This window comes from Torulaspora delbrueckii, chromosome 8 (genome assembly GCF_000243375.1).
Source record: "Torulaspora delbrueckii CBS 1146 chromosome 8, complete genome".
Lineage (NCBI taxonomy): Eukaryota > Fungi > Ascomycota > Saccharomycetes > Saccharomycetales > Saccharomycetaceae > Torulaspora > Torulaspora delbrueckii.
This window is the reverse complement of record NC_016508.1, coordinates 230,248-253,250: the sequence shown is the minus strand read 5'-3', so window position 1 is coordinate 253,250 and position 23,003 is coordinate 230,248. Positions and strand designations below refer to the sequence as shown.

Sequence of the window (23,003 nt, the reverse complement as noted above, 5' to 3'; positions counted from 1 at the left end):
TGACGCTTGTTGATTTTTTTACTATACACTCTTAACTACATCACTCTAAGCTGAAAATATCCTCGACTAACTTTAGAACCTGGTCTGCCCTCGTTTGCGGCTGGTTGGAATTTACAACAACATACCTGGGGTTCTCGAGTTTATCTTTGATGGCTTGATCCAGTAGAGTTCTTAATTCTTTGATCAGCACAGCATTTTTGCACCATGTTCTTATTGGCAACCAATTATCCACGATAATACCGTAAGAATGCTCCTTTTCATTGACGTCGTAGCTCAACGGCCCACCTACCAGTAGTAATGATAGTGCTGAAATTGGAGTGACCTCTCGCAGGTATAATTTACTGGTGACGTGAGCGCTGTTGAACGCAATGAAAGGATTTCTCAAAAGAGGATTTGTGTTGCTTTGCCTTAGCATCGGTTGCTCATCTTCTACTAGGGCTCGGGTCTCTTCAGCGCTTAAGTTATTACCTTTGAAAAGTACTGATGATGGGTGAAGGAATGCTCTAGTTGCCGGCAATGGCTTATTCTCATGGCCAGTTTCTTTTGGGTTCAGCAATTGATCAATGTACTCTTCATTTCTGATCCAGAGCTTTATTGAGCTCAGTTCTGGGTCTTTCTCGATGGCACCCATACTGGTTTTCAGGTACTTTGCATCTGGAAGTTGAACTCTAGCAACTTGGGGATAAAATGCTCCTGTGATCACTGCCCTTACTATGTCATAGTTGTCACAATTCCGATTTAGATATGCGGAAAGCTTCTCGTCCTTTTTAAAAGGAAGAAAACCTATATCCTTAAGAATGGATTGATATTGAGTTTGGGAAGATAGAATTTCTTTCACCTTGTTGTAGGATAGCAGATTTTCTTTGATAAACTTATTCCTTGCTGATTCACCTTTAATACTCAAATACTGCTGAAAAATCTCACAGACTGCTATCAAATCACCTTTGTTCTCATACTTCGACAACAACCTCTTGATTTTATCCTTATTCTCAAAACCGCCCACAAACGGCATAGTCCCAGCACTGAGAATGGACGCAAGCAAAATACCCATATCTGCAACACCAAATATTATACTGTATATGAGCAACTTACCGTGCTTGCTATCCATCGTGGGCATGAGACTTATAAATTTCCCTAGTTCTGTCAGAGAGCCATCAAATTCATCTAGAAGACCTACTGTGGTCAAAATTCTGGCTGCTTTGCCTATTGATTCGGTTGGTGGTGGATCTAGACCTCCCCCAAGAAACTTCTCAACATCCTTTATTCCCATTGCCTTGACCGATATGTACAAAGACTCGAGGGATATTCTCTTTATCTCTGGTTCGGGCATCGATACCATATCCTCTTCATATAGTCTCTTCGAGAATAATTTATATGAAATACCTTCACGAACTCTCCCAGCACGGCCTCGACGCTGCTTGGCCTCGGCCCTAGATATGAAGGATTCTGTCAATCGCGTAGTGTTGTCTCTAGGATTGTAAATCATTGTTTTACCGCGCCCTGTATCTATTGTAGCAACACAGTCATCAATAGTAATGGAAGTTTCTGCTATGTTGGTTGAGACAACTATCTTTCTCTTACGAGGATATTTTTTAAATACCCTTCTCTGTTCTTCAGGTGTGAGAGCAGAATGTAGCGGAAGAACAACAAATGTATCATTTCTTGCTGATATCAAACTACAACACCTGTTGATTTCCGCAACACCAGGCAAAAACACGATGATCGAACCGTCGTTTCCCTCATTGCAGAGCTGCTGATCGGCGTAAGTAACAACTTGAGAGATTAAGTCATAATTAATCTGCCCCGATCTGAAAAAATTGCAGTCTGCTGTGGGCTTCAAAAGTTTCTCATCTCCATCGTCATCATCCCAATAGTTATGGGATTTATCGCTCTTGATCGTAAAGTCTAGATCCTCCAAAATATCATCCAAATAGTGATCCTTGATGGGGAAGGTCCGTCCTTCTATATGGCAAGTACCTAGGGTCCCGAAAAAATTCTTAAAGACGTCAACGTTCACTGTTGCACTCATGAGGACGATTTTAAGTCCTGGAATTTTGCCTCGCAAGTTCTTTAGTAGAATGACAATTAAATCTGTATCAATAGATCGCTCGTGAACTTCATCAATAACCACTATGGTATTCTGCAAAAAAGTCTTGTCGCCTTGTAGAATTCGCACAAGGACACCTGTAGTCATGAATTTGATTCGAGTGGTAATCTTCGATTTATTAACACCTCTAATCACGTAACCTACCTCATCTCCACATTCAACGCAGCGCTCATCAGCAACACGCTCAGCCAGCCCAATGGCTGAAATTCTACGGGGTTGAGTGCAGATGATCTTCGTTGCAAAATCTTTTTTGATGGACGCCAAGGAATCCAAAATAAACTGAACAACTTGAGTTGATTTACCGGAACCTGTCTCACCAGTGATGAGTATTACATCATTACTTTCAACGAGGTTCACAATCAAATCCTGTTTTTTCCATGCAGGCAACTTTGCCCGAGAGTTACACATATTCTTGTATGCCGCAGACTTGAGCCTCTCGAAATATTCTTTCTCGAGCATCTTCAGCGTTTCCCCATTTATCTCTGATTTTTGACCGCTTCTTTGCCGTCTGTTCAATTTGTTGTTTTGCATTGGCGAATACTCTCCACTTTGGTTACTCGACGTCTCGTGTAGTATTGCATTAGATAAAAGAGGACCCGGATTTTCGATAAGCTGTTTGACATTTTCTTGAAGCCACTCATACACATGGAAGACAAGCATGTCTCCAAGCAACTTGGATTCAGAGATATACTGTAAGAGTTTGACCAAGATCTGTTGCTTGATGTAGTCTGGCAATTTGTAGCCTCTTTCGAAAGTTGAAACAATAATCCCCGGTAGTGCTTGAGGATAATGCTTTGTCCTGTAGAATTTTGCTTTCAATTTCATCTCTTTGAAAAGATCGATAGAATAACATGAATTCTCTTTTATTACTGTCACAGAGTCCTCATAAATGCATCTCAAACTTTCCAGCTCTTGGTTCCAGATCTCTACTGATTCCTGCTCCGAAGGCATTGAATCAGAGATAGCTGTCAATGAAGGGTAAGCCGCCTGTGTAAGTTTACCTGCGGCTTCGTTCTCATCCATTTCGGAACCCTCCAAGGCAAAGACTGCCTCGTCCTTCGACACACCACTCTCCATTAGTCTATCAATCATGTTGCGCACTACAAGCGGTAGCGATGATATTTGTAGTATATTTTTGGTGTCCTCCTTCCTCTTATGGAAGAATGGCGGTAAGTCATCTTCCGGGAGGTTCAATAATAAAAATGATAGTGGATCTTTATAGGACATCGCTTCTTCAACATGAGCTTCTCTGAACTTCAAAGAAAGTAATCCGTTCTTCAGAACCTCGCGATCCCCGGTCAGCGATTTCGCTGTATCTAACCTCCTGCTTTTCCAATCGATGTTCAATTTCATGGTGGATTCCATCATCTGGCGCGATGACTCCTCAAGATCTATAAAAGGGGCGTTTTCCCATACTTTCTTTGGGAAATGTGTTGAATTTTGTAACTTTGCAAGCCTTTTCGATCGCAGATCCGATGGCTTGTCGACTCTATTGGAATTGTTGGGCAATGATACAACCACAGTTTGAGTATGCTCCTTCTCTGCTTGTTTGTTCTTGCCTGCTTGTTCCTTTTCTCTTTGTTTCTTAAGCTTTTGGTCCTCTACCATTGTCTTGAACGGGTCAGAATCAAATAGCCTTTGGGAGCGGTATGAGTTTTCTTTCGAAATAGCCGTTCTGTAATCGTTCAATTCATACCAGACGTTCTTGTGATTTGGTGGAAGCATCATATGCATATTAGTATTGTAGGCGACACGATGTAAAGCCACCGTAGCAGCGTAATGTCTAGCCTCGTTAGGTGTCTCCTGTGGGACAACTGCACCTTTACCACTTGCCTTGTCATAAGTCGGATCATTCATTTTAACTGTCAACGTTTCCTTGGACTTGGCGTCAGTGTAGGATAGTATTGCAATGGCAACCATTCCTTTATCACCAATTTTCTTCATATCGTATTCAACTTTGTTCCATTTCCTCTTCTGACAAAACTCATGTAATAACGTATGTGGCAATTTCCCAGTCCAGCTAGCTGTCGAAGTGACTTTGGCTCTATTGGCCTGTTGTTTGGATTTCTTTAGTTCTAATTCACTAGGTTCTTCCACCTTGTTCCTATTCTTCTTTTTGCCCACATCTGGCGGTGGGGTTGGGGAAGCCTTCGAGCTGGTTTTCCCCTTCTTGGCCATGTTCAATGGCTATCAATTCTTTAGAGGATACTGAATTTTCGTATAGTGCTGAAGAGCCGATGAGATGACGATTGTCGATATTTTAATTTCGCTCGTAGTCAACTAAAAAAAATGACAATAATTTAATATAAGAGATAAATCAACCTGTCCACATATTAATAACTTGTGCCAGGAGCGCTTACAAGTTAGCCTCAAGCTGATTCAGAAATTTAGCATTTTTCACTGATGCTGGTGTGTACTATGTTTGTTATCATTGCTGACAGAACATTTTATGTTTAGTAGTTGACGAGGCGACTTGAAATCCTTACAAATACAGAAATGAATAAATATATTATAGAGTGTCACTTTCCCTGCCTGTCAGGGTCAGCGTAGATGGAATCTTAGCGTTACTCGTAATCAAGTTATCTCCAAAAACTTCCATGAGCCTAAGTTTTGGGTTCTGTCGACTGATCTGCTCAACCAATAAATCATCTATAGCTCTCACAAAGGATAAATCCAAGTGAGTCAAATTTGGGCAACTCATGATCGCAAATGTTTCTTCCGTTAACTTGTTTAGAGAATTTAAATTGATATACTCCAAAGAGTCCTTGGCGGAATTCAGAAACAGCTCAATCGTCGCTGCGTCATCGATTTGAATACACCGTCTAAAACTGCAGCGCTTCAAAAGAGGCATGCTCACTTTACTGCAGAGATATACCAGCCCATCAGTAGTGATGGATGTTAGTTCTTCGAGCTCCAAAGTCTCCAAGTTACCTCGCTTTTCGAGGAACGCGGCCATACCGTTTATGAGTGTTGAGTCGGTTAATTCAGTACAACCGCTGAGGCTCAGATGTCGTAAAGTAGAGCCAATTTGGCCCAGTATATTGATAATGACCTCATCGCTAAAATCCTCTTCATTGAAGGGATTTTTGATCGAGAGTGTATGGAACTCTTTGTTGTTAAGATATTGTGGAAGTAAAGAATAGTTGAACACGGAATCTAATCTTGATAACCCTAAGGAGACCAGATCCGCACCACAATTCCTCAGAAGACTACTCAGGGAGAGATCAATGAACCTATGAGTATTAGAAACATGAAATTCCCTTAGACGACCCTTCATCTTTTGGAAGAAAAGATCCCAAGTTTCTTCGTTGATTAGGAAAGGCCCATCCAGATTAATTGATGTCAAATTCGTCAGCTTCTCAGCAATATATAACAATGCCTCATTGTTAAGTTGACCGCACATCTGAAGTGACAACTTTGTTAGATGAGGTGAAAAAATGGACAAGATTCTGTAACCCTCTGACGACAATTTTGAACAATCATGAAAAGTTAACTCGTGTAAATCTGTCTTCAAAAAAAGCTGCAACGTATGATCATTTAAAGCTCTATTTTTTGACAAAGCCTTGGCCAAATTTTTTAAATTATCCGTGGAGATACCACCCAAAACTTTTCTGATATGATCAAAGCTGATTGATTTATCCTCGTTGGTGTCTTTTTCCAGTTTGTAAATGTTTTCACTGATTCTTCTTATGCACATATCCTGTAGAGTCGGCAATATATCAGTACGTCTATCCAGTATATCAGCTGCCTTCCGCCGTTTCTTTCGACGATTCTGTAAAATCTGTGTCTTCTTCTTTTCATCCTTCACAGTTTGCCTCGGCATTATTCGTGGTTTCTTTACTGAAGTATCATCAACATCGTACTCTTCTTCATCACTATCGGCACCCACGGACCTTAATCTCTTGTCAAATGGTGTAGAGGTAAGTTCATCATCGGTTTCAGTGCTTTCTGAACTCACTTGATCCAATTGTTCATCTTCAACATCCTCTGGTTTAACTTTAGAGACATCAGGGGTAGACTCAGGTGTTACGCTACTTTCTGCTTCCTCTTTCTGTCGCTTTTCCCATCGACTTTTAATTGCCTGAGCACTGATACCTTGATCTTTTAAGAATTGAGTCAAAGCAGAGCTCGGTCCTTTGACCCCCCCATCTTCACCACTTTTCTTACCACGATTCCTGCTTCGATACATCACCGAAAGGCTCCCAAGAAGCTATCACACGCTATCAGGACGATACAGCTAGCTAAATAGCAATGAGCCCGATCTTTAAATGGTACCCGCTTGCAGTTATATTATACTTTAGAATGGAAAAAAAATGCGCAAGCCCGGAATCGAACCGGGGGCCCAACGATGGCAACGTTGGATTTTACCACTAAACCACTTGCGCTTGTTTTGTAGTTGTTAGGGTTAACTGAACAACCAACCTACATATACCACTGTAAGCTCCAGTACGTGGACCCACAAATAACTGTCGAGTTCAAAGAAACAGAAATCAAACGACTGGCACCCGAACGACTAAACTCATTATTACAAAACCTGAGGGCGTTAACCCATTTCGAACAACCAGTAATTGACCATTAGGAGAGGGAAGATGTGATAGTATGATCAAGACATACCAATGAGTGGATCAACTATCATATTGAGGCCCACGGAAATAGGAAGGACCCTCATAGTTGGGGCTACGGCCATAGATCCGAAGGCCTATATAAAGACCTATGAAATAGCTATCGAAGTCTATCTAGCCCCGTCCGAGAGAGGGGGGGACGAGAGATTAAGTATTAATACTAAATACCATCCGTATTACTACACTTGGTAGCGCCGCACTGGCAATCGACGCCCAGCCACCGAACCACCACGACGCAAGTTCGTTCCACCGATTACCGCCATCCTTGCAAGCGAAATACAGGCACACAGTCAGAAACGATCTGCCACGGACCGCGCTTGCAATTAAAGAGGTCTCCCATGAGATCGACCTGAAAGCAGATGCTAGAATACCCCGTATACCTCCATATAGGAGAACGCCTAAGGAGGAGGACCAGATAGTGACCATAGTGAATGACTTACTTAAAAAAGGCTTCATAGGACCATCAAAGAGCCCTTACAGCTCCCCTGTGGTGCTGGTGAAGAAAAAAGACGGCTCCTTCCGCCTGTGCGTTGATTATCGGGTTCTCAACGAAGCCACCATCAAAGACCCCTTCCCACTCCCTAGAATTGAGGTCTTACTTGCAAAGATCGGAAACGCTTCCATATTCTCAACACTAGACCTCCACTCAGGATATCATCCAATTCCGGTAAAGACCAGAAGATGTACCCAAGACAGCTTTCACGACCCACAATGGCAAATACCAGTATCGAGTGATGCCTTTCGGGCTAGTCAATGCCCCGTCAACTTTCTCACGATATATGGCAGACATATTCCGCGATTTGCCATTCGTCCTGGTTTACCTTGATGATATTCTAGTGATATCAACATCTGAAAAACAACACATTGAACATTTAAACACAGTTTTAGGACGCCTCCAAGAACACCAACTCATCGCTAAGGAAAAGAAGTGTCAATTCTTACAAACCGAAGTGGAATTCTTAGGCTACCACATCTCCGAACATTGTATCCGGCCAATAAAAGGTAAGTGTGACGCCATTCATGCTATACCACCGTGCAAGTCAATAAAAGATGCACAACGTTTTCTCGGTATGATTAACTACTACCGAAGATTCATACCGCATTGTTCGACAATCGCTCGCCCGTTAATTGACTATGCAGCTAAGAAAACGCCATGGACTACATTGCAGACAAACGCCTTTAATGAGTTGAAGAGACTGTTGGTTGCAGCCCCTTTGCTTGTCCCATTCTGCACCGAACATTCGTACCGACTCACTACCGATGCTAGTAAATCAGGACTAGGAGCTGTGTTAGAACAAATGGAGGGCAAGAAAGTCGTCGGCGTTGTAGGCTATTTCTCGAAATCCATGCAAGGAGCACAGAACAACTACCCAGCCGGTGAACTGGAATTGTTAGGTATCATTGAAAGTTTACGTCATTTCAAATACTTGCTCCACGGAAAGCGATTTACACTAAGAACGGACCATATATCCTTGCTAGCGCTGAAAAATAAAGCTGAGCCTTCCAATAGCGTCCTGTGTTATGGTACGCATCTCTATGCAGGAGGACGAGTTCACCTATTTTAAAACCAATTTTCTTCCTCCCTCTGTTTGTGATTCGCCTCTTGTCGCTGTTGCGCGATTGCCAGTGCGTCTTTGGCTAGGGTAGTAATAGTTTTCAAGTGCCTGGTCAGTGCCACTGCTCCGAAGGATCTGGTTGAGATTTCGACGTCGCAAATTTCTGAGCGTGGCTATTGTCTGTACTACTAGGACGACTCGCATTGGTTTCAGCTCCTATTCCCACTAGCAGCTTATGCCTTATTTCATCTTCAGTTAAGCTCCTTTTACCTAATTTGGCTGCCTTGCTGTCTCCCCTACTGACTAGGTCTGCGACGATCTTATCTAATAGTTCCCAGTTGATTTGATAAGGCTGTGAGTATAGGGTCATGGCCGTCATATTTGTCGCGTTGGGGTATACGAAGCCGGTAGGCCTACCTATGGTTAATAGGTCCGAATTACTTTCGAAGTCTAGAGCTAGGCAGGCAGCATTTAAAAAAATCTTTGCTATCAGTATTACGTGTAGTATACGTGTCATGGGTACTGATTGCTTTGTCAACCTACCAATCAATAACAAAAACGCGACTATCTTACTTATATATCTGTCTCAGCTGCAGATTGTCAGCTTTTCTCTGTTAGATTAATATCTAGTATTATTGGAGGTAGACGAAAAATTTCTGTGAACTTTCTAGTTTGATATCGAACGCATCTCACAAAAGTTGCAAAAAATAGCAAATTCTTACGTCCTCGACCATTGAGAGTTTACAATATTACTCATTGGCGAATTAATAATTGCGGCAGTACAAGCCCGTCAGATATAGTTTACTTTAAGCTCCTAATTTACTGATCGACCAGATTTTAGTCAAAATCAAGGCGGGTAACTAAACGATATGGCTGTAAAAATCAATGAACTACCACAGGGGGTGGTTAAGCAGCCTAGTTGGCAGCTTTGCAGCATTGAAAAAATCAATTGTATTCTTATACAAACTTAATCAACTGGCTAGGTCACCGGTAAACATTTAGTTGAGTTCCACTACCTGCAATTAATTATTGGTTCCATTAAAAAAGCAGGTTAAGCCACTATAGACAGGAAATAATACAGCAAGATGGCAGGTGCTCTGGAGAACGCACGCAAAGAGATCCAAAGACTTTCACTTGAAGAGCATGACGAAACTGAGTATGGTTACATCTACTCTGTCTCTGGTCCCGTCGTGGTTGCTGAACGCATGATTGGTTGTGCAATGTACGAATTGGTCAAGGTTGGTCATGACAATTTGGTCGGTGAAGTTATTAGAATTGATGGTGATAAAGCCACCATCCAAGTTTACGAAGAAACTGCAGGTGTTACTGTTGGTGATCCAGTTCTACGGACTGGTAAGCCATTGTCGGTTGAATTGGGTCCAGGTTTGATGGAAACTATTTACGATGGTATTCAAAGACCTTTGAGAGCGATCAAAGAACAATCCGGATCGATCTACATTCCAAGAGGTGTCGAGGTTCCAGCATTGAGCAGAGAGATCAAGTGGAAATTTACGCCTGGCTCTTACAAAGTTGGTGATCACATCACCGGCGGTGACATCTTCGGTACTGTTTTTGAAAACTCATTGATAGAGGACCATAAGATCCTATTGCCTCCTAGAGCTAGAGGTAAAGTTACCTGGATTGCTCCAGCTGGTGAATATACTGTGGACGAAAAGGTCTTGGAGGTCGAATTTGAAGGTAAGAAATCCGACTTCCCAATGTACCACACATGGCCTGTGCGTGTCCCAAGACCTGTTGCAGAGAAGAAATCCGCTGATTACCCGTTGTTGACTGGTCAGAGAGTGCTAGATGCCCTATTTCCTTGTGTTCAAGGTGGTACCACGTGTATTCCAGGTGCTTTTGGTTGTGGTAAGACGGTGATCTCGCAATCGCTATCGAAGTACTCCAACTCTGATGCTATCATCTATTGTGGCTGTGGAGAACGTGGTAACGAGATGGCAGAGGTTCTAATGGAGTTTCCAGAACTTCATACCGAGAAGAACGGTAAGATGGAACCTATTATGAAGCGTACCACTTTGGTGGCCAACACTTCAAATATGCCGGTCGCCGCAAGAGAAGCATCAATTTATACGGGTATCACGCTGGCTGAGTACTTCAGAGATCAGGGTAGAGATGTTGCCATGATCGCAGATTCATCTTCTAGATGGGCAGAAGCCTTGAGAGAAATTTCTGGTCGTTTGGGTGAAATGCCTGCTGATCAGGGTTTCCCAGCTTACTTGGGTGCCAAATTGGCATCGTTCTATGAGAGAGCTGGTAAAGCAGTGGCACTAGGATCCCCAGATCGTGTTGGGTCTGTCTCTATCGTTGCTGCAGTGTCTCCAGCTGGTGGTGATTTTTCAGATCCCGTGACCACGGCCACTCTAGGTATTACTCAAGTATTCTGGGGTTTGGACAAGAAATTGGCACAGAGAAAGCATTTCCCCTCTATTAACACCAGTGTGTCGTACTCCAAGTACACTAATGTCTTGAACAAATACTACGATGTCAACTACCCAGAGTTTGCATCACTAAGAGATCGTATCAGAGAAATTTTATCTAACGCCGAAGAATTGGAGCAAGTTGTTCAATTGGTCGGTAAATCTGCTCTTTCCGACAGTGATAAGATCACTTTGGATGTTGCCAATTTGATCAAGGAAGATTTCTTGCAACAAAACGGTTACTCTACTTATGATGCCTTCTGTCCTATCTGGAAGACTTTCGATATGATGAGAGCCTTTGTTGGTTACCATGACGAATCTCAAAAGGCTATCGCCAATGGTGCTAACTGGTCTAAGCTATCCGAAGCTACCGCTGATGTCAAACACGCGGTTTCTTCTTCCAAGTTCTTTGAACCAAGCAGAGGCCAAGAAGAGGTACACGCCGAATTTGAAAAACTACTATCCAACATGCAAGAGAGATTCGCCGAATCCACAGATTAAATACAATAACCCTGTGTACTTATTATTATACACCATAAAGCCATTGACATTGTAAAAGGCGAACGTTATCATATCACTCTTGAAAGCGATCAAAGAACAATCCGATTCGATTTACATCCCAAGAAGTGTCGATGCTCCTGCATTGAGCAGAGAGATCAAGTGGAAATTTACGCCTGGCTCTTACAAAGTTGGTGATCACATCGCCCGCGATGACATCTTCGGTACTGTTTTTGAAAACTCATTGATAGAGGACCATAAGATCCTATTGCCTCCTAGAGCTAGAGGTAAAGTTACCTGGATTGCTCCAGCTGGTGAATATACTGTGGATGAAAAGGTCTTAGAGGTCGAATTTGAAGGTAAGAAATCCGACTTCTCAATGTACTACACATGTACCGATCTTGCAGTCGTTATCGAAATATTCAACCTTTGATGCTATCATCTATGTGCGCTTAAGACATTTTACAAGGCCAACATTAGCATCTTGAAAGCGATCAAGAAATAATACGATTCGATCTACATCCCAAGTGAGCAGATAAAACTCCGGATCTAAAAAACGAAATAAGATTTAATGAAAAGTTACGGAGTAATAAGTACCAACCGTATTATCACAGACCTGTAGCACCCGTATGGCATCTGCGTTAGTCACAGAAGTTCATTCTTATCCACAGTATAAATGTATCGTACATTAGGCACGGCCTTCACCTTCATTTACCCTTAGTAATTCACTTGAGCCGAATGACTGTAACTGGTTATCATACATCATACTGAAGTGTCAAACTTTTGGCCACTTCGGTTGTCTCAATGGCGTTCTTAAATTCTTCGAAGCTCAAATGTCCATCACCATCACTATCATTTTCCACAATGGTTCTGTCCACAACCTGTTGCAGTTGTTCATCATCCAAGTTGTTCCCAACCATTATTTTAAGCACAATGAACAGTTCACCGTTTGATATATATCCATCCTTGTCTATGTCATATATCTTAAAGGCAAACTTTAATTTCTCATCTTTGCTTCCCCGACCACTGAATATAGACAGACCAGATATGAATTCCTGGAAATCAACACTACCATTATTATCGGCATCGAAAACTTCCATTATTCGCCCGGCTAGAGGATTAGATGATACCCCAGGAATCATCATAAACTCATTTTTATCAATTGAACCAGAACTGTCCCTATCGAGTTTCATAAAACGTTTCCTCAATCTTTCAATCTCATCTCCATCGACTGTTTTCAACCTGGAATAATCACGCATTAGCGTTTCCAAGGGCATTCTAAGTTAGTACTATAATAGACTTTCACAATGCGACCTGAACAGCACTGAAAACATACAATTTGTATCCTCCAGAAGGTTGTCAATGACTTTAGAAGAAGCAACACCCATGATTAATCTCAATATACCTTGATTTGAACTTTATGTCTTGTAGTCATGTTAAGAGGGTGGATGGTTCAGCACATTTAAGTTATGTTCTACCAGCGACTAAAATCACGTGATTTCAGCAGTATTCGTTAGCTTACTACTTAAAAGATGAATAAATAGTTATTAGTTAGCTTTGATTTCTGGAATTTAGTTTATCGAACTCGTAACTTGAAGCGACTCCCGAAATCCCCTCTTGTACAGTGGCTCCCTCTTCTTCGTAATCGTCTTGAGCTGTGAAATCACTGCCAAGACCGGTCCATTCACGATTTTGGATGGAGGCTGCTGCTGTAGAGACAGTACCTTTAATAATGACTCCTCCATTGACTTTTTGAATCAAAGAGCGTGATTCTGTTTCCTTTGGCCCTTCTATTTCCAAGTGCTGGATATGTCTAAGAGGTCTCGACGTACTGACATATTTTCCCGTTACCGCATCGAATTCAGGCTCATCAGATTCATTTCTTTCCTCACAAGGCTCAGTTTCATTCACGGCAATCTCATTAAGGACTTTTTCAAAATCCACAACCCATTGGCCGGTCCAAGTAACTTCTTCCTTGAGGGCCATTGTCAGTTCATATGGTGTAATGATTGGCTTGTAAAATTCGTTATACTGATCAAGAATTATACCAGCTTGACCGCAGCCAAGTATACACCAGATGTCAACAGGTTCAAAGTTAGCCAGCTTTGCGACATTGGGTTTACCGACAACGAACAAGTAGTGTTTCTTACCGTTATCTCTGATCAATTTTACCAAAGTATTGATCATCTCCTTTGTGTTTCTCAATGAAAGCGTGTTGACTAGTATGCCGATACAACCGGCAGTTCTTGCTACATGCATATTCTTGTATCTTTTCATTAGTGAAGGATATGGTCCTTCCGTTATCGTATTGTCTTTTGGATCATATAATATGACGCTCTCGAACTTGGTCACCAAAAACAGTAGATGTGGGTCCTGCGGTATGGTTATATGGAAAAGAGCAAATTCTTCCCTTATGATATCTTCTTCCAGAGCTTTGCTATCTCTTTTGTTTGTCATGAGCACTCTATTACCTAAATTGCCTATTCGCTTTGCCGAGTGATTGTCGTCATTCTTTTGTTGTAGGATAACTGAGGTATCAGCAACCAAAATTTCATCAACGACTCCGTAGATCAAATTCTCATAGCCTTCTTCTTCCAGCTTTTCATACAGAGAACTCAAAATATATGTGTGAGGCGCATCGGCTAGTAAGCATATCTTTCGGCATTTGTCGTCAAAAATACCACTGAACTTCTTTGCCACCTCCTCTAAATCCAGATATGGTCTACCAAGAGAATAAACCACTGGTAATGACTGCACGGCCTTGAAACAAGCATCACCAAAATGGATAACTAAATCCCCCTTGGCGTGCTCGGCAGCCACTTCATCCACACAGCAGGCACTATATGCAGTGTCTGCCAGTGCCCAGAACCTTCTCTTCACAGTTCCAGAGTCCATGTTTAACTTTTCTTGCAGAAGCTGAACGACAATACTTGAATCCTGAATCAAAGAGTCTGGAAATTGCAATGTGATATTACGATACTTTTCATTTTGCTTTAAAAAGTCCACTATCTCGTCCACGGCATGATAATTCCCTACAGAATTCCTTTCATCACTTGCAGCGTGTGGACCTAGATAACAAGCCCTCTCAATAGCGACCGAATCATATTTTTGAAGCCCAAAAGTATCCTCGTTTTGTGCTGTTGACAATGCTGGTGCCACCGAAGCTGTGGCAATTTCTTCACTAGACATTGAAAGGTTTCTGATGAGTTCTCTTCCTCTGATCCTTTTAGTTTGATGAGATGAGCTGGAAATTTTTCAATTAAGCGATGAGACTTAAAAAAAAAAGATTAACGATTATTTCATCAATTCACATCCAAATCAAGCTGAAGATCAATGGCGTCTGAATTGAATTTGGGAGTAACATGCGATATGCATGTTCACCTTAGAGAAGGCTCTATGATGGAATTGGTGGCTCCTACTGTGAGAGAAGGAGGGGTCTCTGTTGCCTATGTGATGCCCAATTTACAACCCCCAGTCACCACAATTGACCGTGTGGTTGAATACAAGAAGAAAATTCAAGGATTGGCACCCCAAACAACTTTTCTAATGAGTTTTTACCTTTCGAAAGAATTGACTCCTGAACTGATCCATGAAGCTGCCTCTCGCAAGGCTATCAGAGGTGTCAAGTGCTATCCAGCGGGTGTCACTACCAATTCAGCTGCAGGTGTTGATCCAAACGATTTTAGTGCTTTCTACCCAGTGTTTGAAGCCATGGAAAAAGAGAATTTAGTGCTTAACCTTCATGGTGAAAAACCTTCGGTCAATGACGGCAAACAGGCAGAAGATATACATGTCTTAAATGCAGAGGAATCCTTTTTGCCTGCTTTGAAAAAACTTCACTCTGATTTCCCCAATTTGAAGATCATTCTTGAACATTGTACCACCGAGGCCGCCATCAAGGCGATTGAAGACATCAACAAAGACGTAAAGGATTCAAAGGACATTAAAGTCGCTGCTACTATCACAGCACACCATCTGTACTTGACAATCGACGACTGGGCCGGCAACCCTATCAATTTCTGCAAGCCTGTAGCCAAATTACCAAAAGATAAAAGAGCATTAGTGAGCGCAGCCATTTCGGGCAAACCTTACTTCTTCTTTGGTTCAGACTCTGCTCCTCATCCGCTAGAGAGCAAATCAAGACACATGGGAGTTTGTGCTGGTGTGTTTTCCCAGTCTCTAGCGATTCCATACCTTGCCCAAATTTTTGAAGAACAACAGTCTCTTGACAAATTGAAGGGTTTTGTCACTGATTTCCCAACTCAATTCTACCAAGTACCACATAGTGACCTCAAGTCTCTTGATGAGGCAGTGGTCTACAAGCAGAAACAAGTAGTGCCCCCCACCATTTCAGACAAGCAAGGTTTACTAGTAGCTCCCTTCCTCGCTGGATCAAAACTTAACTGGAGTGTCAAATGGATTGCAAAATAAGCAAACATTCTTATTTATGTACACATATCCTCTATTCAAGCATCCTTCATCTCGACGTCGTCATCATCTACATTGAGTATGTTAATCATCTTATCGTACAACTTTTGATCCTTTTCACTCAATTCGTTCAACCCCAGCGATCCAGAGTTCTTCTCTTGCAGCCAAAACATATACCGTTGATTAGATGAGAACACTAGTGCGAATATCCTGCCGTTCTTACAAGATTTCACCGGTACCCACAGAGTCTCGCCCGGAATCAAAATCAAAGGAATCGCTTCAAGCTCTCGTCCGACAGGTTTCTCCAAAGGACGCCATTCGAAATCCCAAAACCCCATGGCTTCTTCTTCTTCATTTGGTTTCACCACTATTTCACCTTGACAGGGCACAGGTGTACAAACCTTGGTCTCTTCATCGTAATCACACACTCCAGCGCGAATTTTCAGAACTTCACCACTCATACTGCCTGTCAAATCCAGTTCAATGGCACAAATACACCTTTTAGGACTTTAAGGATGCTCAATTCGCCACCTTAACTGCTCATCAATGGCCTTGGGTTATTAAATAAGGTCCAGGCGGCCGGGTAAAACGCTTTATATTCAAAACATCTTAAAAGAAGATCAATTCAACACCAGTTTACCCACTATAAGAGGCATTGCAAGGTATTTTGGGATACTGAAGATGGTTGCATTTCCACCGCTAGAGGCTGTTGAGCTGGTGACAGAAATCTCAGTGATTTTGAAGCGCAGAGGAGAAACCATAGCGGTGTGTGAAGCCGCGTGTGGAGGATTGATATCTAGTTACTTGGTTTCAGTGCCAGGAGCGTCCGAATGGTTCTATGGAGGGACCATGGTTTACAGTTTGAAGTCTAGACTGAAATTGAGTGGGTGGGATTCGCAGGATATTGATAGTTACACCGGTCCCAGTACTAATGTAGCGCTAAGATTAGCGCGGAACTTGAGACTCGAATTGGGTGCTACGTGGACTCTGAGTGAAACCGGGTATGCTTCACAGTCACCTCTGGCGGTAGCAAATGATCCTGAGGCTGCAAATAAGACAGGAACCGTGTATTTTGGTATTTCTGGTCCCGATAGAGACCTTTCGAAAGTTTACGCGACAGGAAGTACAGAGAGGTGTCAGAACATGCAGGCTTTTGCCCTTCAAGGGTTGCAATTCCTGCTGAGAGAGCTTCGGAGGGGTGAGGAGTCGACGAAGACTCAACATGGCCAGTAAAGGCTGCTTTATTATGGTCCTCTTACTTTGGCAGCACTTTTCAGATTACGTGTGCAGTGACTGAAACTTTCCGAGATCAAGAATGAACAGGAATGGAGGTTTTAATCAAGTGGTTTAAATGCCTTGATCTACGTGTGTACCTCACTCTGGAGCGTGTACAGCAGTGTCTGGTAGGTGTCAAATGATAGAGGCTGATGAGAGCGGCTGGAAGCCGACTGATCGTGTGACACGCGGGATTGTAGTGAAGTCGTACCTTCCTCTGAAGAGACATCCCGAGCTGCGGACTCACGATGACCATTTCTTCAATCTGTATGTGGGAGATGAAGTTTACGTTTTCGAAGAGTCGAAGGATAGGAAATGGTTTCGTGGTTACCTTTGCTGGACCCCATTGCCCGAGGCATATGTGTCTGGTATGGTTTCTGTGGATGATCAATTCCCACATTTAAGAAACAGACTTGTGGTGATCCCCAGAAAATTCGTGCACTTAAATTTAAACCGTCATGTGGTCGAGAACCCATTTGTGAGGTTGCCTGCACTTGCTGATTTCCATTCTGTGATCAGCGAAAGCTGTACTTCGCCATCACTCTACGATAGTCTGGCCATGGGAGAGGATTCAAACGAGACACAGGCGGTTACTACGTCCAAACCACCAAGACCTTCGTTTCCGTACTATAGGTATGAGGATAGGCCATTTGCCGAGGAGCTTGCACCTATCCTTGGGCTGTTGTCTTCACATATTTATGGAGTTTATTCTTCAGGCGATTTTGCCCTGTTTGAAAAATTGACCAACGCATTTTATGAATTAGATGCTATCCGCTCCAGGCTTCAGTTCAGCCTTTTGACTTCATATGAGCTGATCAAAGTGCGCAGATTGGCTAGCGCACTTTTGGCCAGCATAGGTAAATTGATTGCATCCAAGCACAAAAGTTTTGCTGGAGCAACGTCGTTCAATCAGGTCACGGAGGATCCTTCGGGTGCTGAAGGTATATTCGGCCGGAATGTCGAGACGGGGGAACTATTGTCATACGAAGAGGATAATTTACAGTCACTAGTGCTCAACTCTATGCTGCATGGGCTATTGAAGGATTTCCCTGCCGCCAGCTGTAATCTGCTTCGAAGTAAACCATCGGCTAACGACCTTTTCGAACCGACCGAGTCACACATCCTGGTCGATGTTAATGATGTCAAGAGTGATGCAAGTATAGGAAACCCAATGCTTAATAACATCAGTGCCTCTATGTATCTTTGCTCGAAAAACGAGAGACTCACCGAACCTTTCACAGTGAATATGGATTCTGATCAAATCAGCTCGTTGAATAGCATCTCAGCAGCTCTTTTCAAGAACATCCCTGCAGGACAGATTAAAAGATGCAACACTTATTTGGCTGTCGTGTTAACCGAAAAAGTTCCTGTCACTGTTGGCAGTATCCAATCAGAGTATACATCTCCTCCGGATTCACCCTTCCAACCTTTTGAGAAAACCAAAGAAGGAAGAATTAGTTCAATAAGGCGTGGGATTGCTGCAGGGGCAGTTGATATTACTAGAGTTTTTGCACGTTACAACGAATCTAATACAGACCTTTCTCAAGCTTTCAAATTCAAAGTTCACCTGTTTGGGTCTTATTTGAGCAAAACGGCTAGCATGCAGAGTAAATCTGGAGCAGACATTTGGGATAACGAAAGTGTGGGATGGGGTGAATTGATTGATAGGATTTTAACCAATTCCCATAAGGGAGTGGCGATCAATCCGAGAGCTACTTCTTTGGAAGTCAACATCAAGGAAATAAGGTCGTCGGATGCGGGCAATTCGGTGCAGACCTCTGTCGGTGCAATTAAATCTGTGCCAACTTATTTCTACGATATACTCTCAGGAAGCTCGGAAAGAATATATCTCTCGTTGGGGAAAGTCTCCCTGCTGGGTAATCTACAAACAAATGTCGAAAGTATCACAATAAAACTTTCGTGTAGCAACGATCGAATCAGATTCAGCAGCAGCGCTAATGAAAATCTTCAGAACACATGGAAAATGGTTTCCGTACGGCCAGGCGAATCAATTGGCGATACTATAAGAATAAACGGTCTGAAACATATGAGGGAGAATGAGACTATCAATGTTGCAGCATATTTGAATGGGTTCCTAATGGGCAAGCTTACTTTTTACATCAGGAAGGGAGGCCAAATCATGAGTTTCAAGAAGTACACAAATGTTCAGCTCTTAAACTCGGTGAAAGAGCCTCTTGTGAATCTCGAACTAGCCACAGAATACGTTGGGAAGAAGTATAACTTGGATTCCGTCCTTAAAGAATTCCTTGAACTTCCCTATACAGATAGCAGTGCCTGGGATGCAATGTCCACCAAGCACTGTATAGGTATATTGATAGGATTGACCAAAGTCAGTGTCGATCAATTGCAGAAGTTTTTTCGCGAGCTTTTATTAACCTATTTGCATTGTTTTGACATTTTCGAAAATAAGCATCCAGATAGATTTTCAGATGAAATACGCCGGCAGTTATTTGTTACCTTCGTGGATTCCATCGACAAGCTGATGGCCCGAAGCGACCGGCTGAGACGCTCATTCAATGTTTTTTACGAAGAGTCTTCAAGAAGCTTGAAAGAACTGCCTCATGTTGGATCAATCATTTTGCAGCATATGAGCGATCTATTTGGCAATTGCTCTAAAGAGTGGGGTAAAGTTGGAGGCGCAGTGTCGCGAACCAGTTTGTACTTGATCATGATATCCGTTATATCTTCAAAAGGATCACCAGACGAATGGAGACTTTCTTTCCAGTTATTCTTCAGCCAAGTGTGCCAGTTTCTTGCAAGTACATCTGAGCCAGTAGCTAAAGACCAGATATTGGTGTTACAGACCTACGATATGTGGCTGGGGGCCATAAACAGGCTTTACGACTCTGAGATGTTGGTTCAATTTTCCTTAGGACTGCTTCAAAGTTGCCGCAATAAGGAGGAAAATCGAGAATATGCGACAAAAGGTTTATCGCCAATGGACGCACGATATTTGAATACGAAGTTGTCATTACTTCGTAGGATTCTTGCGCATAAAGACTTACATGATTATCTGTTTGATTTCGGAGAGAGTAAAATGGTTAGACTAGCCTTTTTGTCTAAATGTATCGACTGGGCATTGCTACCATATACCTATACTCCGTTACACATCTCCTCCATTCGGTTAGGCAATGGCGTACTTATCTCTCTCATTGAGAATGCTAAGGACCGGAAGCTAAGAAGGAACCTTATCCGGCTCTTGCCCACACTCTGCAGAGCGTTCATCTTGACAAGAAAGTATTGTAAAGAAAACAATCTGTTCAAGCCCAAAATTACGTTCACTGAATTATTTCCCCGCAGCATTCCCTGTTCGATCTACCCGATGGATTCTTTGATTCGCTCGGAAGTGCTCGTTGAAGTGCTGGTAGAATTGATCACCATCATTTGTGAGCTTACCAAAGCAGGCGAAGCAATATACGGTGCACGGGATATTTCATTCGTTGATATTCTTTCCGAGTGCGAAGGTGACAAAGAGTTTCACACCGATTTCTGCTTGAAGCAAATAACGAATAATCACGTCACCACCTTATATCATATGGTTAAGATTGTGGCCAGGGGGCAATTTTTCCCAGCGAACAAATGGCTTGGTGTATCTGCGATGTTCAACAGGAGCTTTATGACTTTAGTGCGGATGTACCGAGATTATATGATACAACAAAATCTACCGAATGGCAGCGGAGAACTTGATATCAAGTTATGGACCGCTTACCTGAAAGCGATTTTCACCCTAGCTAATAACAAGCTGACTTACCTGATAAAACTTGGCATCATTGCGAGGAAAGGGGTGTACCGCATCATGGGAAACGTGAAAGAGCGGGCGGCCGACCTTCTCAACAGCAGTTGGGATGCACTTGCATGTCAAAAGTATGAAGTGGATTGCGGGACGAGGTTTGGTATCGAGAAAATTGGCCCATACCAAATGCAGATCCTTGAAGACAATGTAGGTTTGATGCAAGAAATTTTCCTTTTTGCTTTCCACAGGCACATTGAGTGCATCAAGGTCAGCTGCAGACTATTATGGTGCTCGGCTATTACGTGCTGGTCGACGTATGGAAACTTGCAGCCTTTACTCAATATAGCCATTCCCGAGCTTTACAATGCATATCAGACAGGGAGGCTCTATCTGACGGATTATGATTTACAAAGATTCAAGATTTGTACCTTGTACACAGTCCATATTGCAAGGGATGATCCCATTTATCAACTCGTCCTTGCCCTTATGGAAGAGCTTTTCGCATTTCTACACACTGTTGCAAATGCGTATAAGATATCTGACCAAGAGGAATTTGATGATGATAGAACAGCTGTACATATGGAAATGTTCACGTATCTATTGAATGCCGATAGACCTGAACTATTTCACAAGATGATCTACGATCTGTTTATTCATTTCTTGAGGAAGAAAGATCACGTTCAAGCGGCTTTATCCTTGGAACTCTTGGCGAATACCTATGACTGGAATACGAACAACGCCTTAGCCTCAATTAGTTATCCACCCCTTCCTGAACAATCTTCTTTTGAAAGAAAGGAGTACCTTTACAAAGAATCTGCGAAAAACTTTGCCAAAGGTTTGAAGCTAGAAAAAGCACTGTCGATCTATAAGGATTTAATTGCTGCATATGACCAGATCAACTACGATTTGAGTGGTCTGGCATATGTTTATGGTGAAATGTCCAACATTTACACAAGCCTCCAGACAGTTGATAGGCTCGTCCCCACATACTTCAAAGTTTCATTTACAGGTCTGGGATTCCCAAGCTCTTTGAGGAACAAGAGGTTTATCTTTGAGGGTTTGCCCTTTGAGCACATAACGTCAATGCACGATAGGCTACTAAGAGTTTACCATGGGACGACAATTGTTCAATCACAAGAGCGTATGGATGAGTTGTTCATAAACTCTTCAGTTGGAAGATTCATTCATGTTAGCAGCGTGGAGCCCCAGTTCGAGCTATCAGAGCATTTCCAGAGGAATGCAGACAAGAATCATTTCCTGAATAACAAAACCTGGATGTACATTGAAAACAGAAATTTGAGGACATTTAGCAATTCAAGGAGATTACCTGGTGCCACGGGTGTAACTGATTTATGGGTCAACGAAATGACGTATCGTACCACGTCCACTTTCCCTACTTTAATGAACCGGTCAGAAATCATAGAGGTCACTCAGCGTAAACTTTCACCTTTACAGAATGCGTTGAGGTCGTTGCGGATCAAGGTTCAAGAATTGAACGGACTGGAGAACATGTGCTGGAAAGTAATCAAAGAGCACGGTGACCGCTCCGAAATCTTCGGCGAACTATCGAGGAATATGACGGGCACCATCGATGCTCCCGTTAACGGTGGAATAACGCAATACAGAGAGTTTTTGAACCCCGATATGGCTTCAGATTTTGAAGACGGAGATTTGCAAACCCTGACAGCAGCATTTGCAGACCTGGCAACGATCCTAGCCAGATGTCTAATACTACATCGCGAACTTCTTCCTTCGGAAAAACTCAAAGAGTCTCACAACATGCTCATCGTCTTATTCAAGAAGAATTTTGAACTTGAAATCATAGAGAACAATATCAGTCTAGAAGGTGTCAACAGCTCTGCTCCAATAAGGTTCGGCTCTTTCTTACACGGCAATCCAATGCATTCATCAAGAAATCAACTGCAATTAACCTTGCAACAAAGTTTCAACAGACTCAACGAAACCCAAGCGGCATCGGTAGACTCCCGAGAGTCCTCCCATTCCAGAACAGATACCATGGACACTACTCCTGCTAAGGCCAGCCCCAGCCGTCATGGATTATTCCCAACAGAGAGTGGCACAAGCATCGGAACCAGGGCCACCTCCAAAAACTCCTTCAAATTCACACTGTCGGGCATTACTAGCAGATCCAACAATCAATAAACTACTTGACGGGGTCAGTATGTAAGAATAGTTACAGTTATATTCTCATAAAATCGGTATACTTGTCACGACTTACGTTCGCACTCTGTAAAGTCGAACAATTCAAAGCTAAAAGGACCAGCTAAAAGATGATTAATAGTGACTACAATTCAAGAAAAAGAG

At 42.5% G+C, this 23,003-nt stretch overlaps 9 protein-coding genes and 1 non-coding gene across 10 annotated transcripts; 4 read left to right on the top strand and 6 right to left on the bottom strand.

Moving 5' to 3' along the window:
• Nucleotides 1-40: 40 nt before the first annotated feature.
• Nucleotides 41-4,285, bottom strand: TDEL0H01440 (RNA helicase; the record flags this gene model as incomplete). Its single annotated transcript, XM_003683166.1, has 1 exon — nucleotides 41-4,285. The coding sequence occupies one exon, from the start codon at nucleotides 4,283-4,285 to the stop codon at nucleotides 41-43; it is 4,245 nt and encodes a 1,414-aa protein (XP_003683214.1).
• A 331-nt stretch (nucleotides 4,286-4,616) lies between these two features.
• RAD7 (UV-damaged DNA-binding protein RAD7) lies at nucleotides 4,617-6,296 on the bottom strand (the record flags this gene model as incomplete). The annotated part of the gene is made up of 1 exon (XM_003683165.1): nucleotides 4,617-6,296. One exon carries the CDS (start codon nucleotides 6,294-6,296, stop codon nucleotides 4,617-4,619), a length of 1,680 nt encoding a protein of 559 aa, XP_003683213.1.
• Nucleotides 6,297-6,421: 125 nt separating this feature from the next.
• On the bottom strand, nucleotides 6,422-6,492 carry TDEL0Htrna4G. Its single transcript has one exon. It is a non-coding gene; the product is annotated as a tRNA-Gly (tRNA).
• Nucleotides 6,493-9,370: 2,878 nt separating this feature from the next.
• On the top strand, nucleotides 9,371-11,224 carry VMA1 (H(+)-transporting V1 sector ATPase subunit A; the record flags this gene model as incomplete). The annotated part of the gene is made up of 1 exon (XM_003683164.1): nucleotides 9,371-11,224. The coding sequence occupies one exon, from the start codon at nucleotides 9,371-9,373 to the stop codon at nucleotides 11,222-11,224; it is 1,854 nt and encodes a 617-aa protein (XP_003683212.1).
• A 752-nt stretch (nucleotides 11,225-11,976) lies between these two features.
• Nucleotides 11,977-12,609, bottom strand: CNB1 (calcineurin regulatory subunit B; the record flags this gene model as incomplete). Its single annotated transcript, XM_003683163.1, has 2 exons — nucleotides 11,977-12,452; nucleotides 12,558-12,609. 2 exons carry the CDS (start codon nucleotides 12,607-12,609, stop codon nucleotides 11,977-11,979), a joined length of 528 nt encoding a protein of 175 aa, XP_003683211.1.
• A 163-nt stretch (nucleotides 12,610-12,772) lies between these two features.
• Nucleotides 12,773-14,410, bottom strand: DPH2 (2-(3-amino-3-carboxypropyl)histidine synthase; the record flags this gene model as incomplete). The annotated part of the gene is made up of 1 exon (XM_003683162.1): nucleotides 12,773-14,410. One exon carries the CDS (start codon nucleotides 14,408-14,410, stop codon nucleotides 12,773-12,775), a length of 1,638 nt encoding a protein of 545 aa, XP_003683210.1.
• Nucleotides 14,411-14,554: 144 nt separating this feature from the next.
• Nucleotides 14,555-15,652, top strand: URA4 (dihydroorotase; the record flags this gene model as incomplete). The annotated part of the gene is made up of 1 exon (XM_003683161.1): nucleotides 14,555-15,652. One exon carries the CDS (start codon nucleotides 14,555-14,557, stop codon nucleotides 15,650-15,652), a length of 1,098 nt encoding a protein of 365 aa, XP_003683209.1.
• A 35-nt stretch (nucleotides 15,653-15,687) lies between these two features.
• Nucleotides 15,688-16,110, bottom strand: RPN13 (proteasome regulatory particle lid subunit RPN13; the record flags this gene model as incomplete). The annotated part of the gene is made up of 1 exon (XM_003683160.1): nucleotides 15,688-16,110. One exon carries the CDS (start codon nucleotides 16,108-16,110, stop codon nucleotides 15,688-15,690), a length of 423 nt encoding a protein of 140 aa, XP_003683208.1.
• A 220-nt stretch (nucleotides 16,111-16,330) lies between these two features.
• On the top strand, nucleotides 16,331-16,882 carry TDEL0H01370 (CinA family protein; the record flags this gene model as incomplete). Its single annotated transcript, XM_003683159.1, has 1 exon — nucleotides 16,331-16,882. One exon carries the CDS (start codon nucleotides 16,331-16,333, stop codon nucleotides 16,880-16,882), a length of 552 nt encoding a protein of 183 aa, XP_003683207.1.
• A 181-nt stretch (nucleotides 16,883-17,063) lies between these two features.
• DCK1 (guanine nucleotide exchange factor DCK1) lies at nucleotides 17,064-22,841 on the top strand (the record flags this gene model as incomplete). Its single annotated transcript, XM_003683158.1, has 1 exon — nucleotides 17,064-22,841. One exon carries the CDS (start codon nucleotides 17,064-17,066, stop codon nucleotides 22,839-22,841), a length of 5,778 nt encoding a protein of 1,925 aa, XP_003683206.1.
• Between the last annotated feature and the right edge of the window lie 162 nt (nucleotides 22,842-23,003).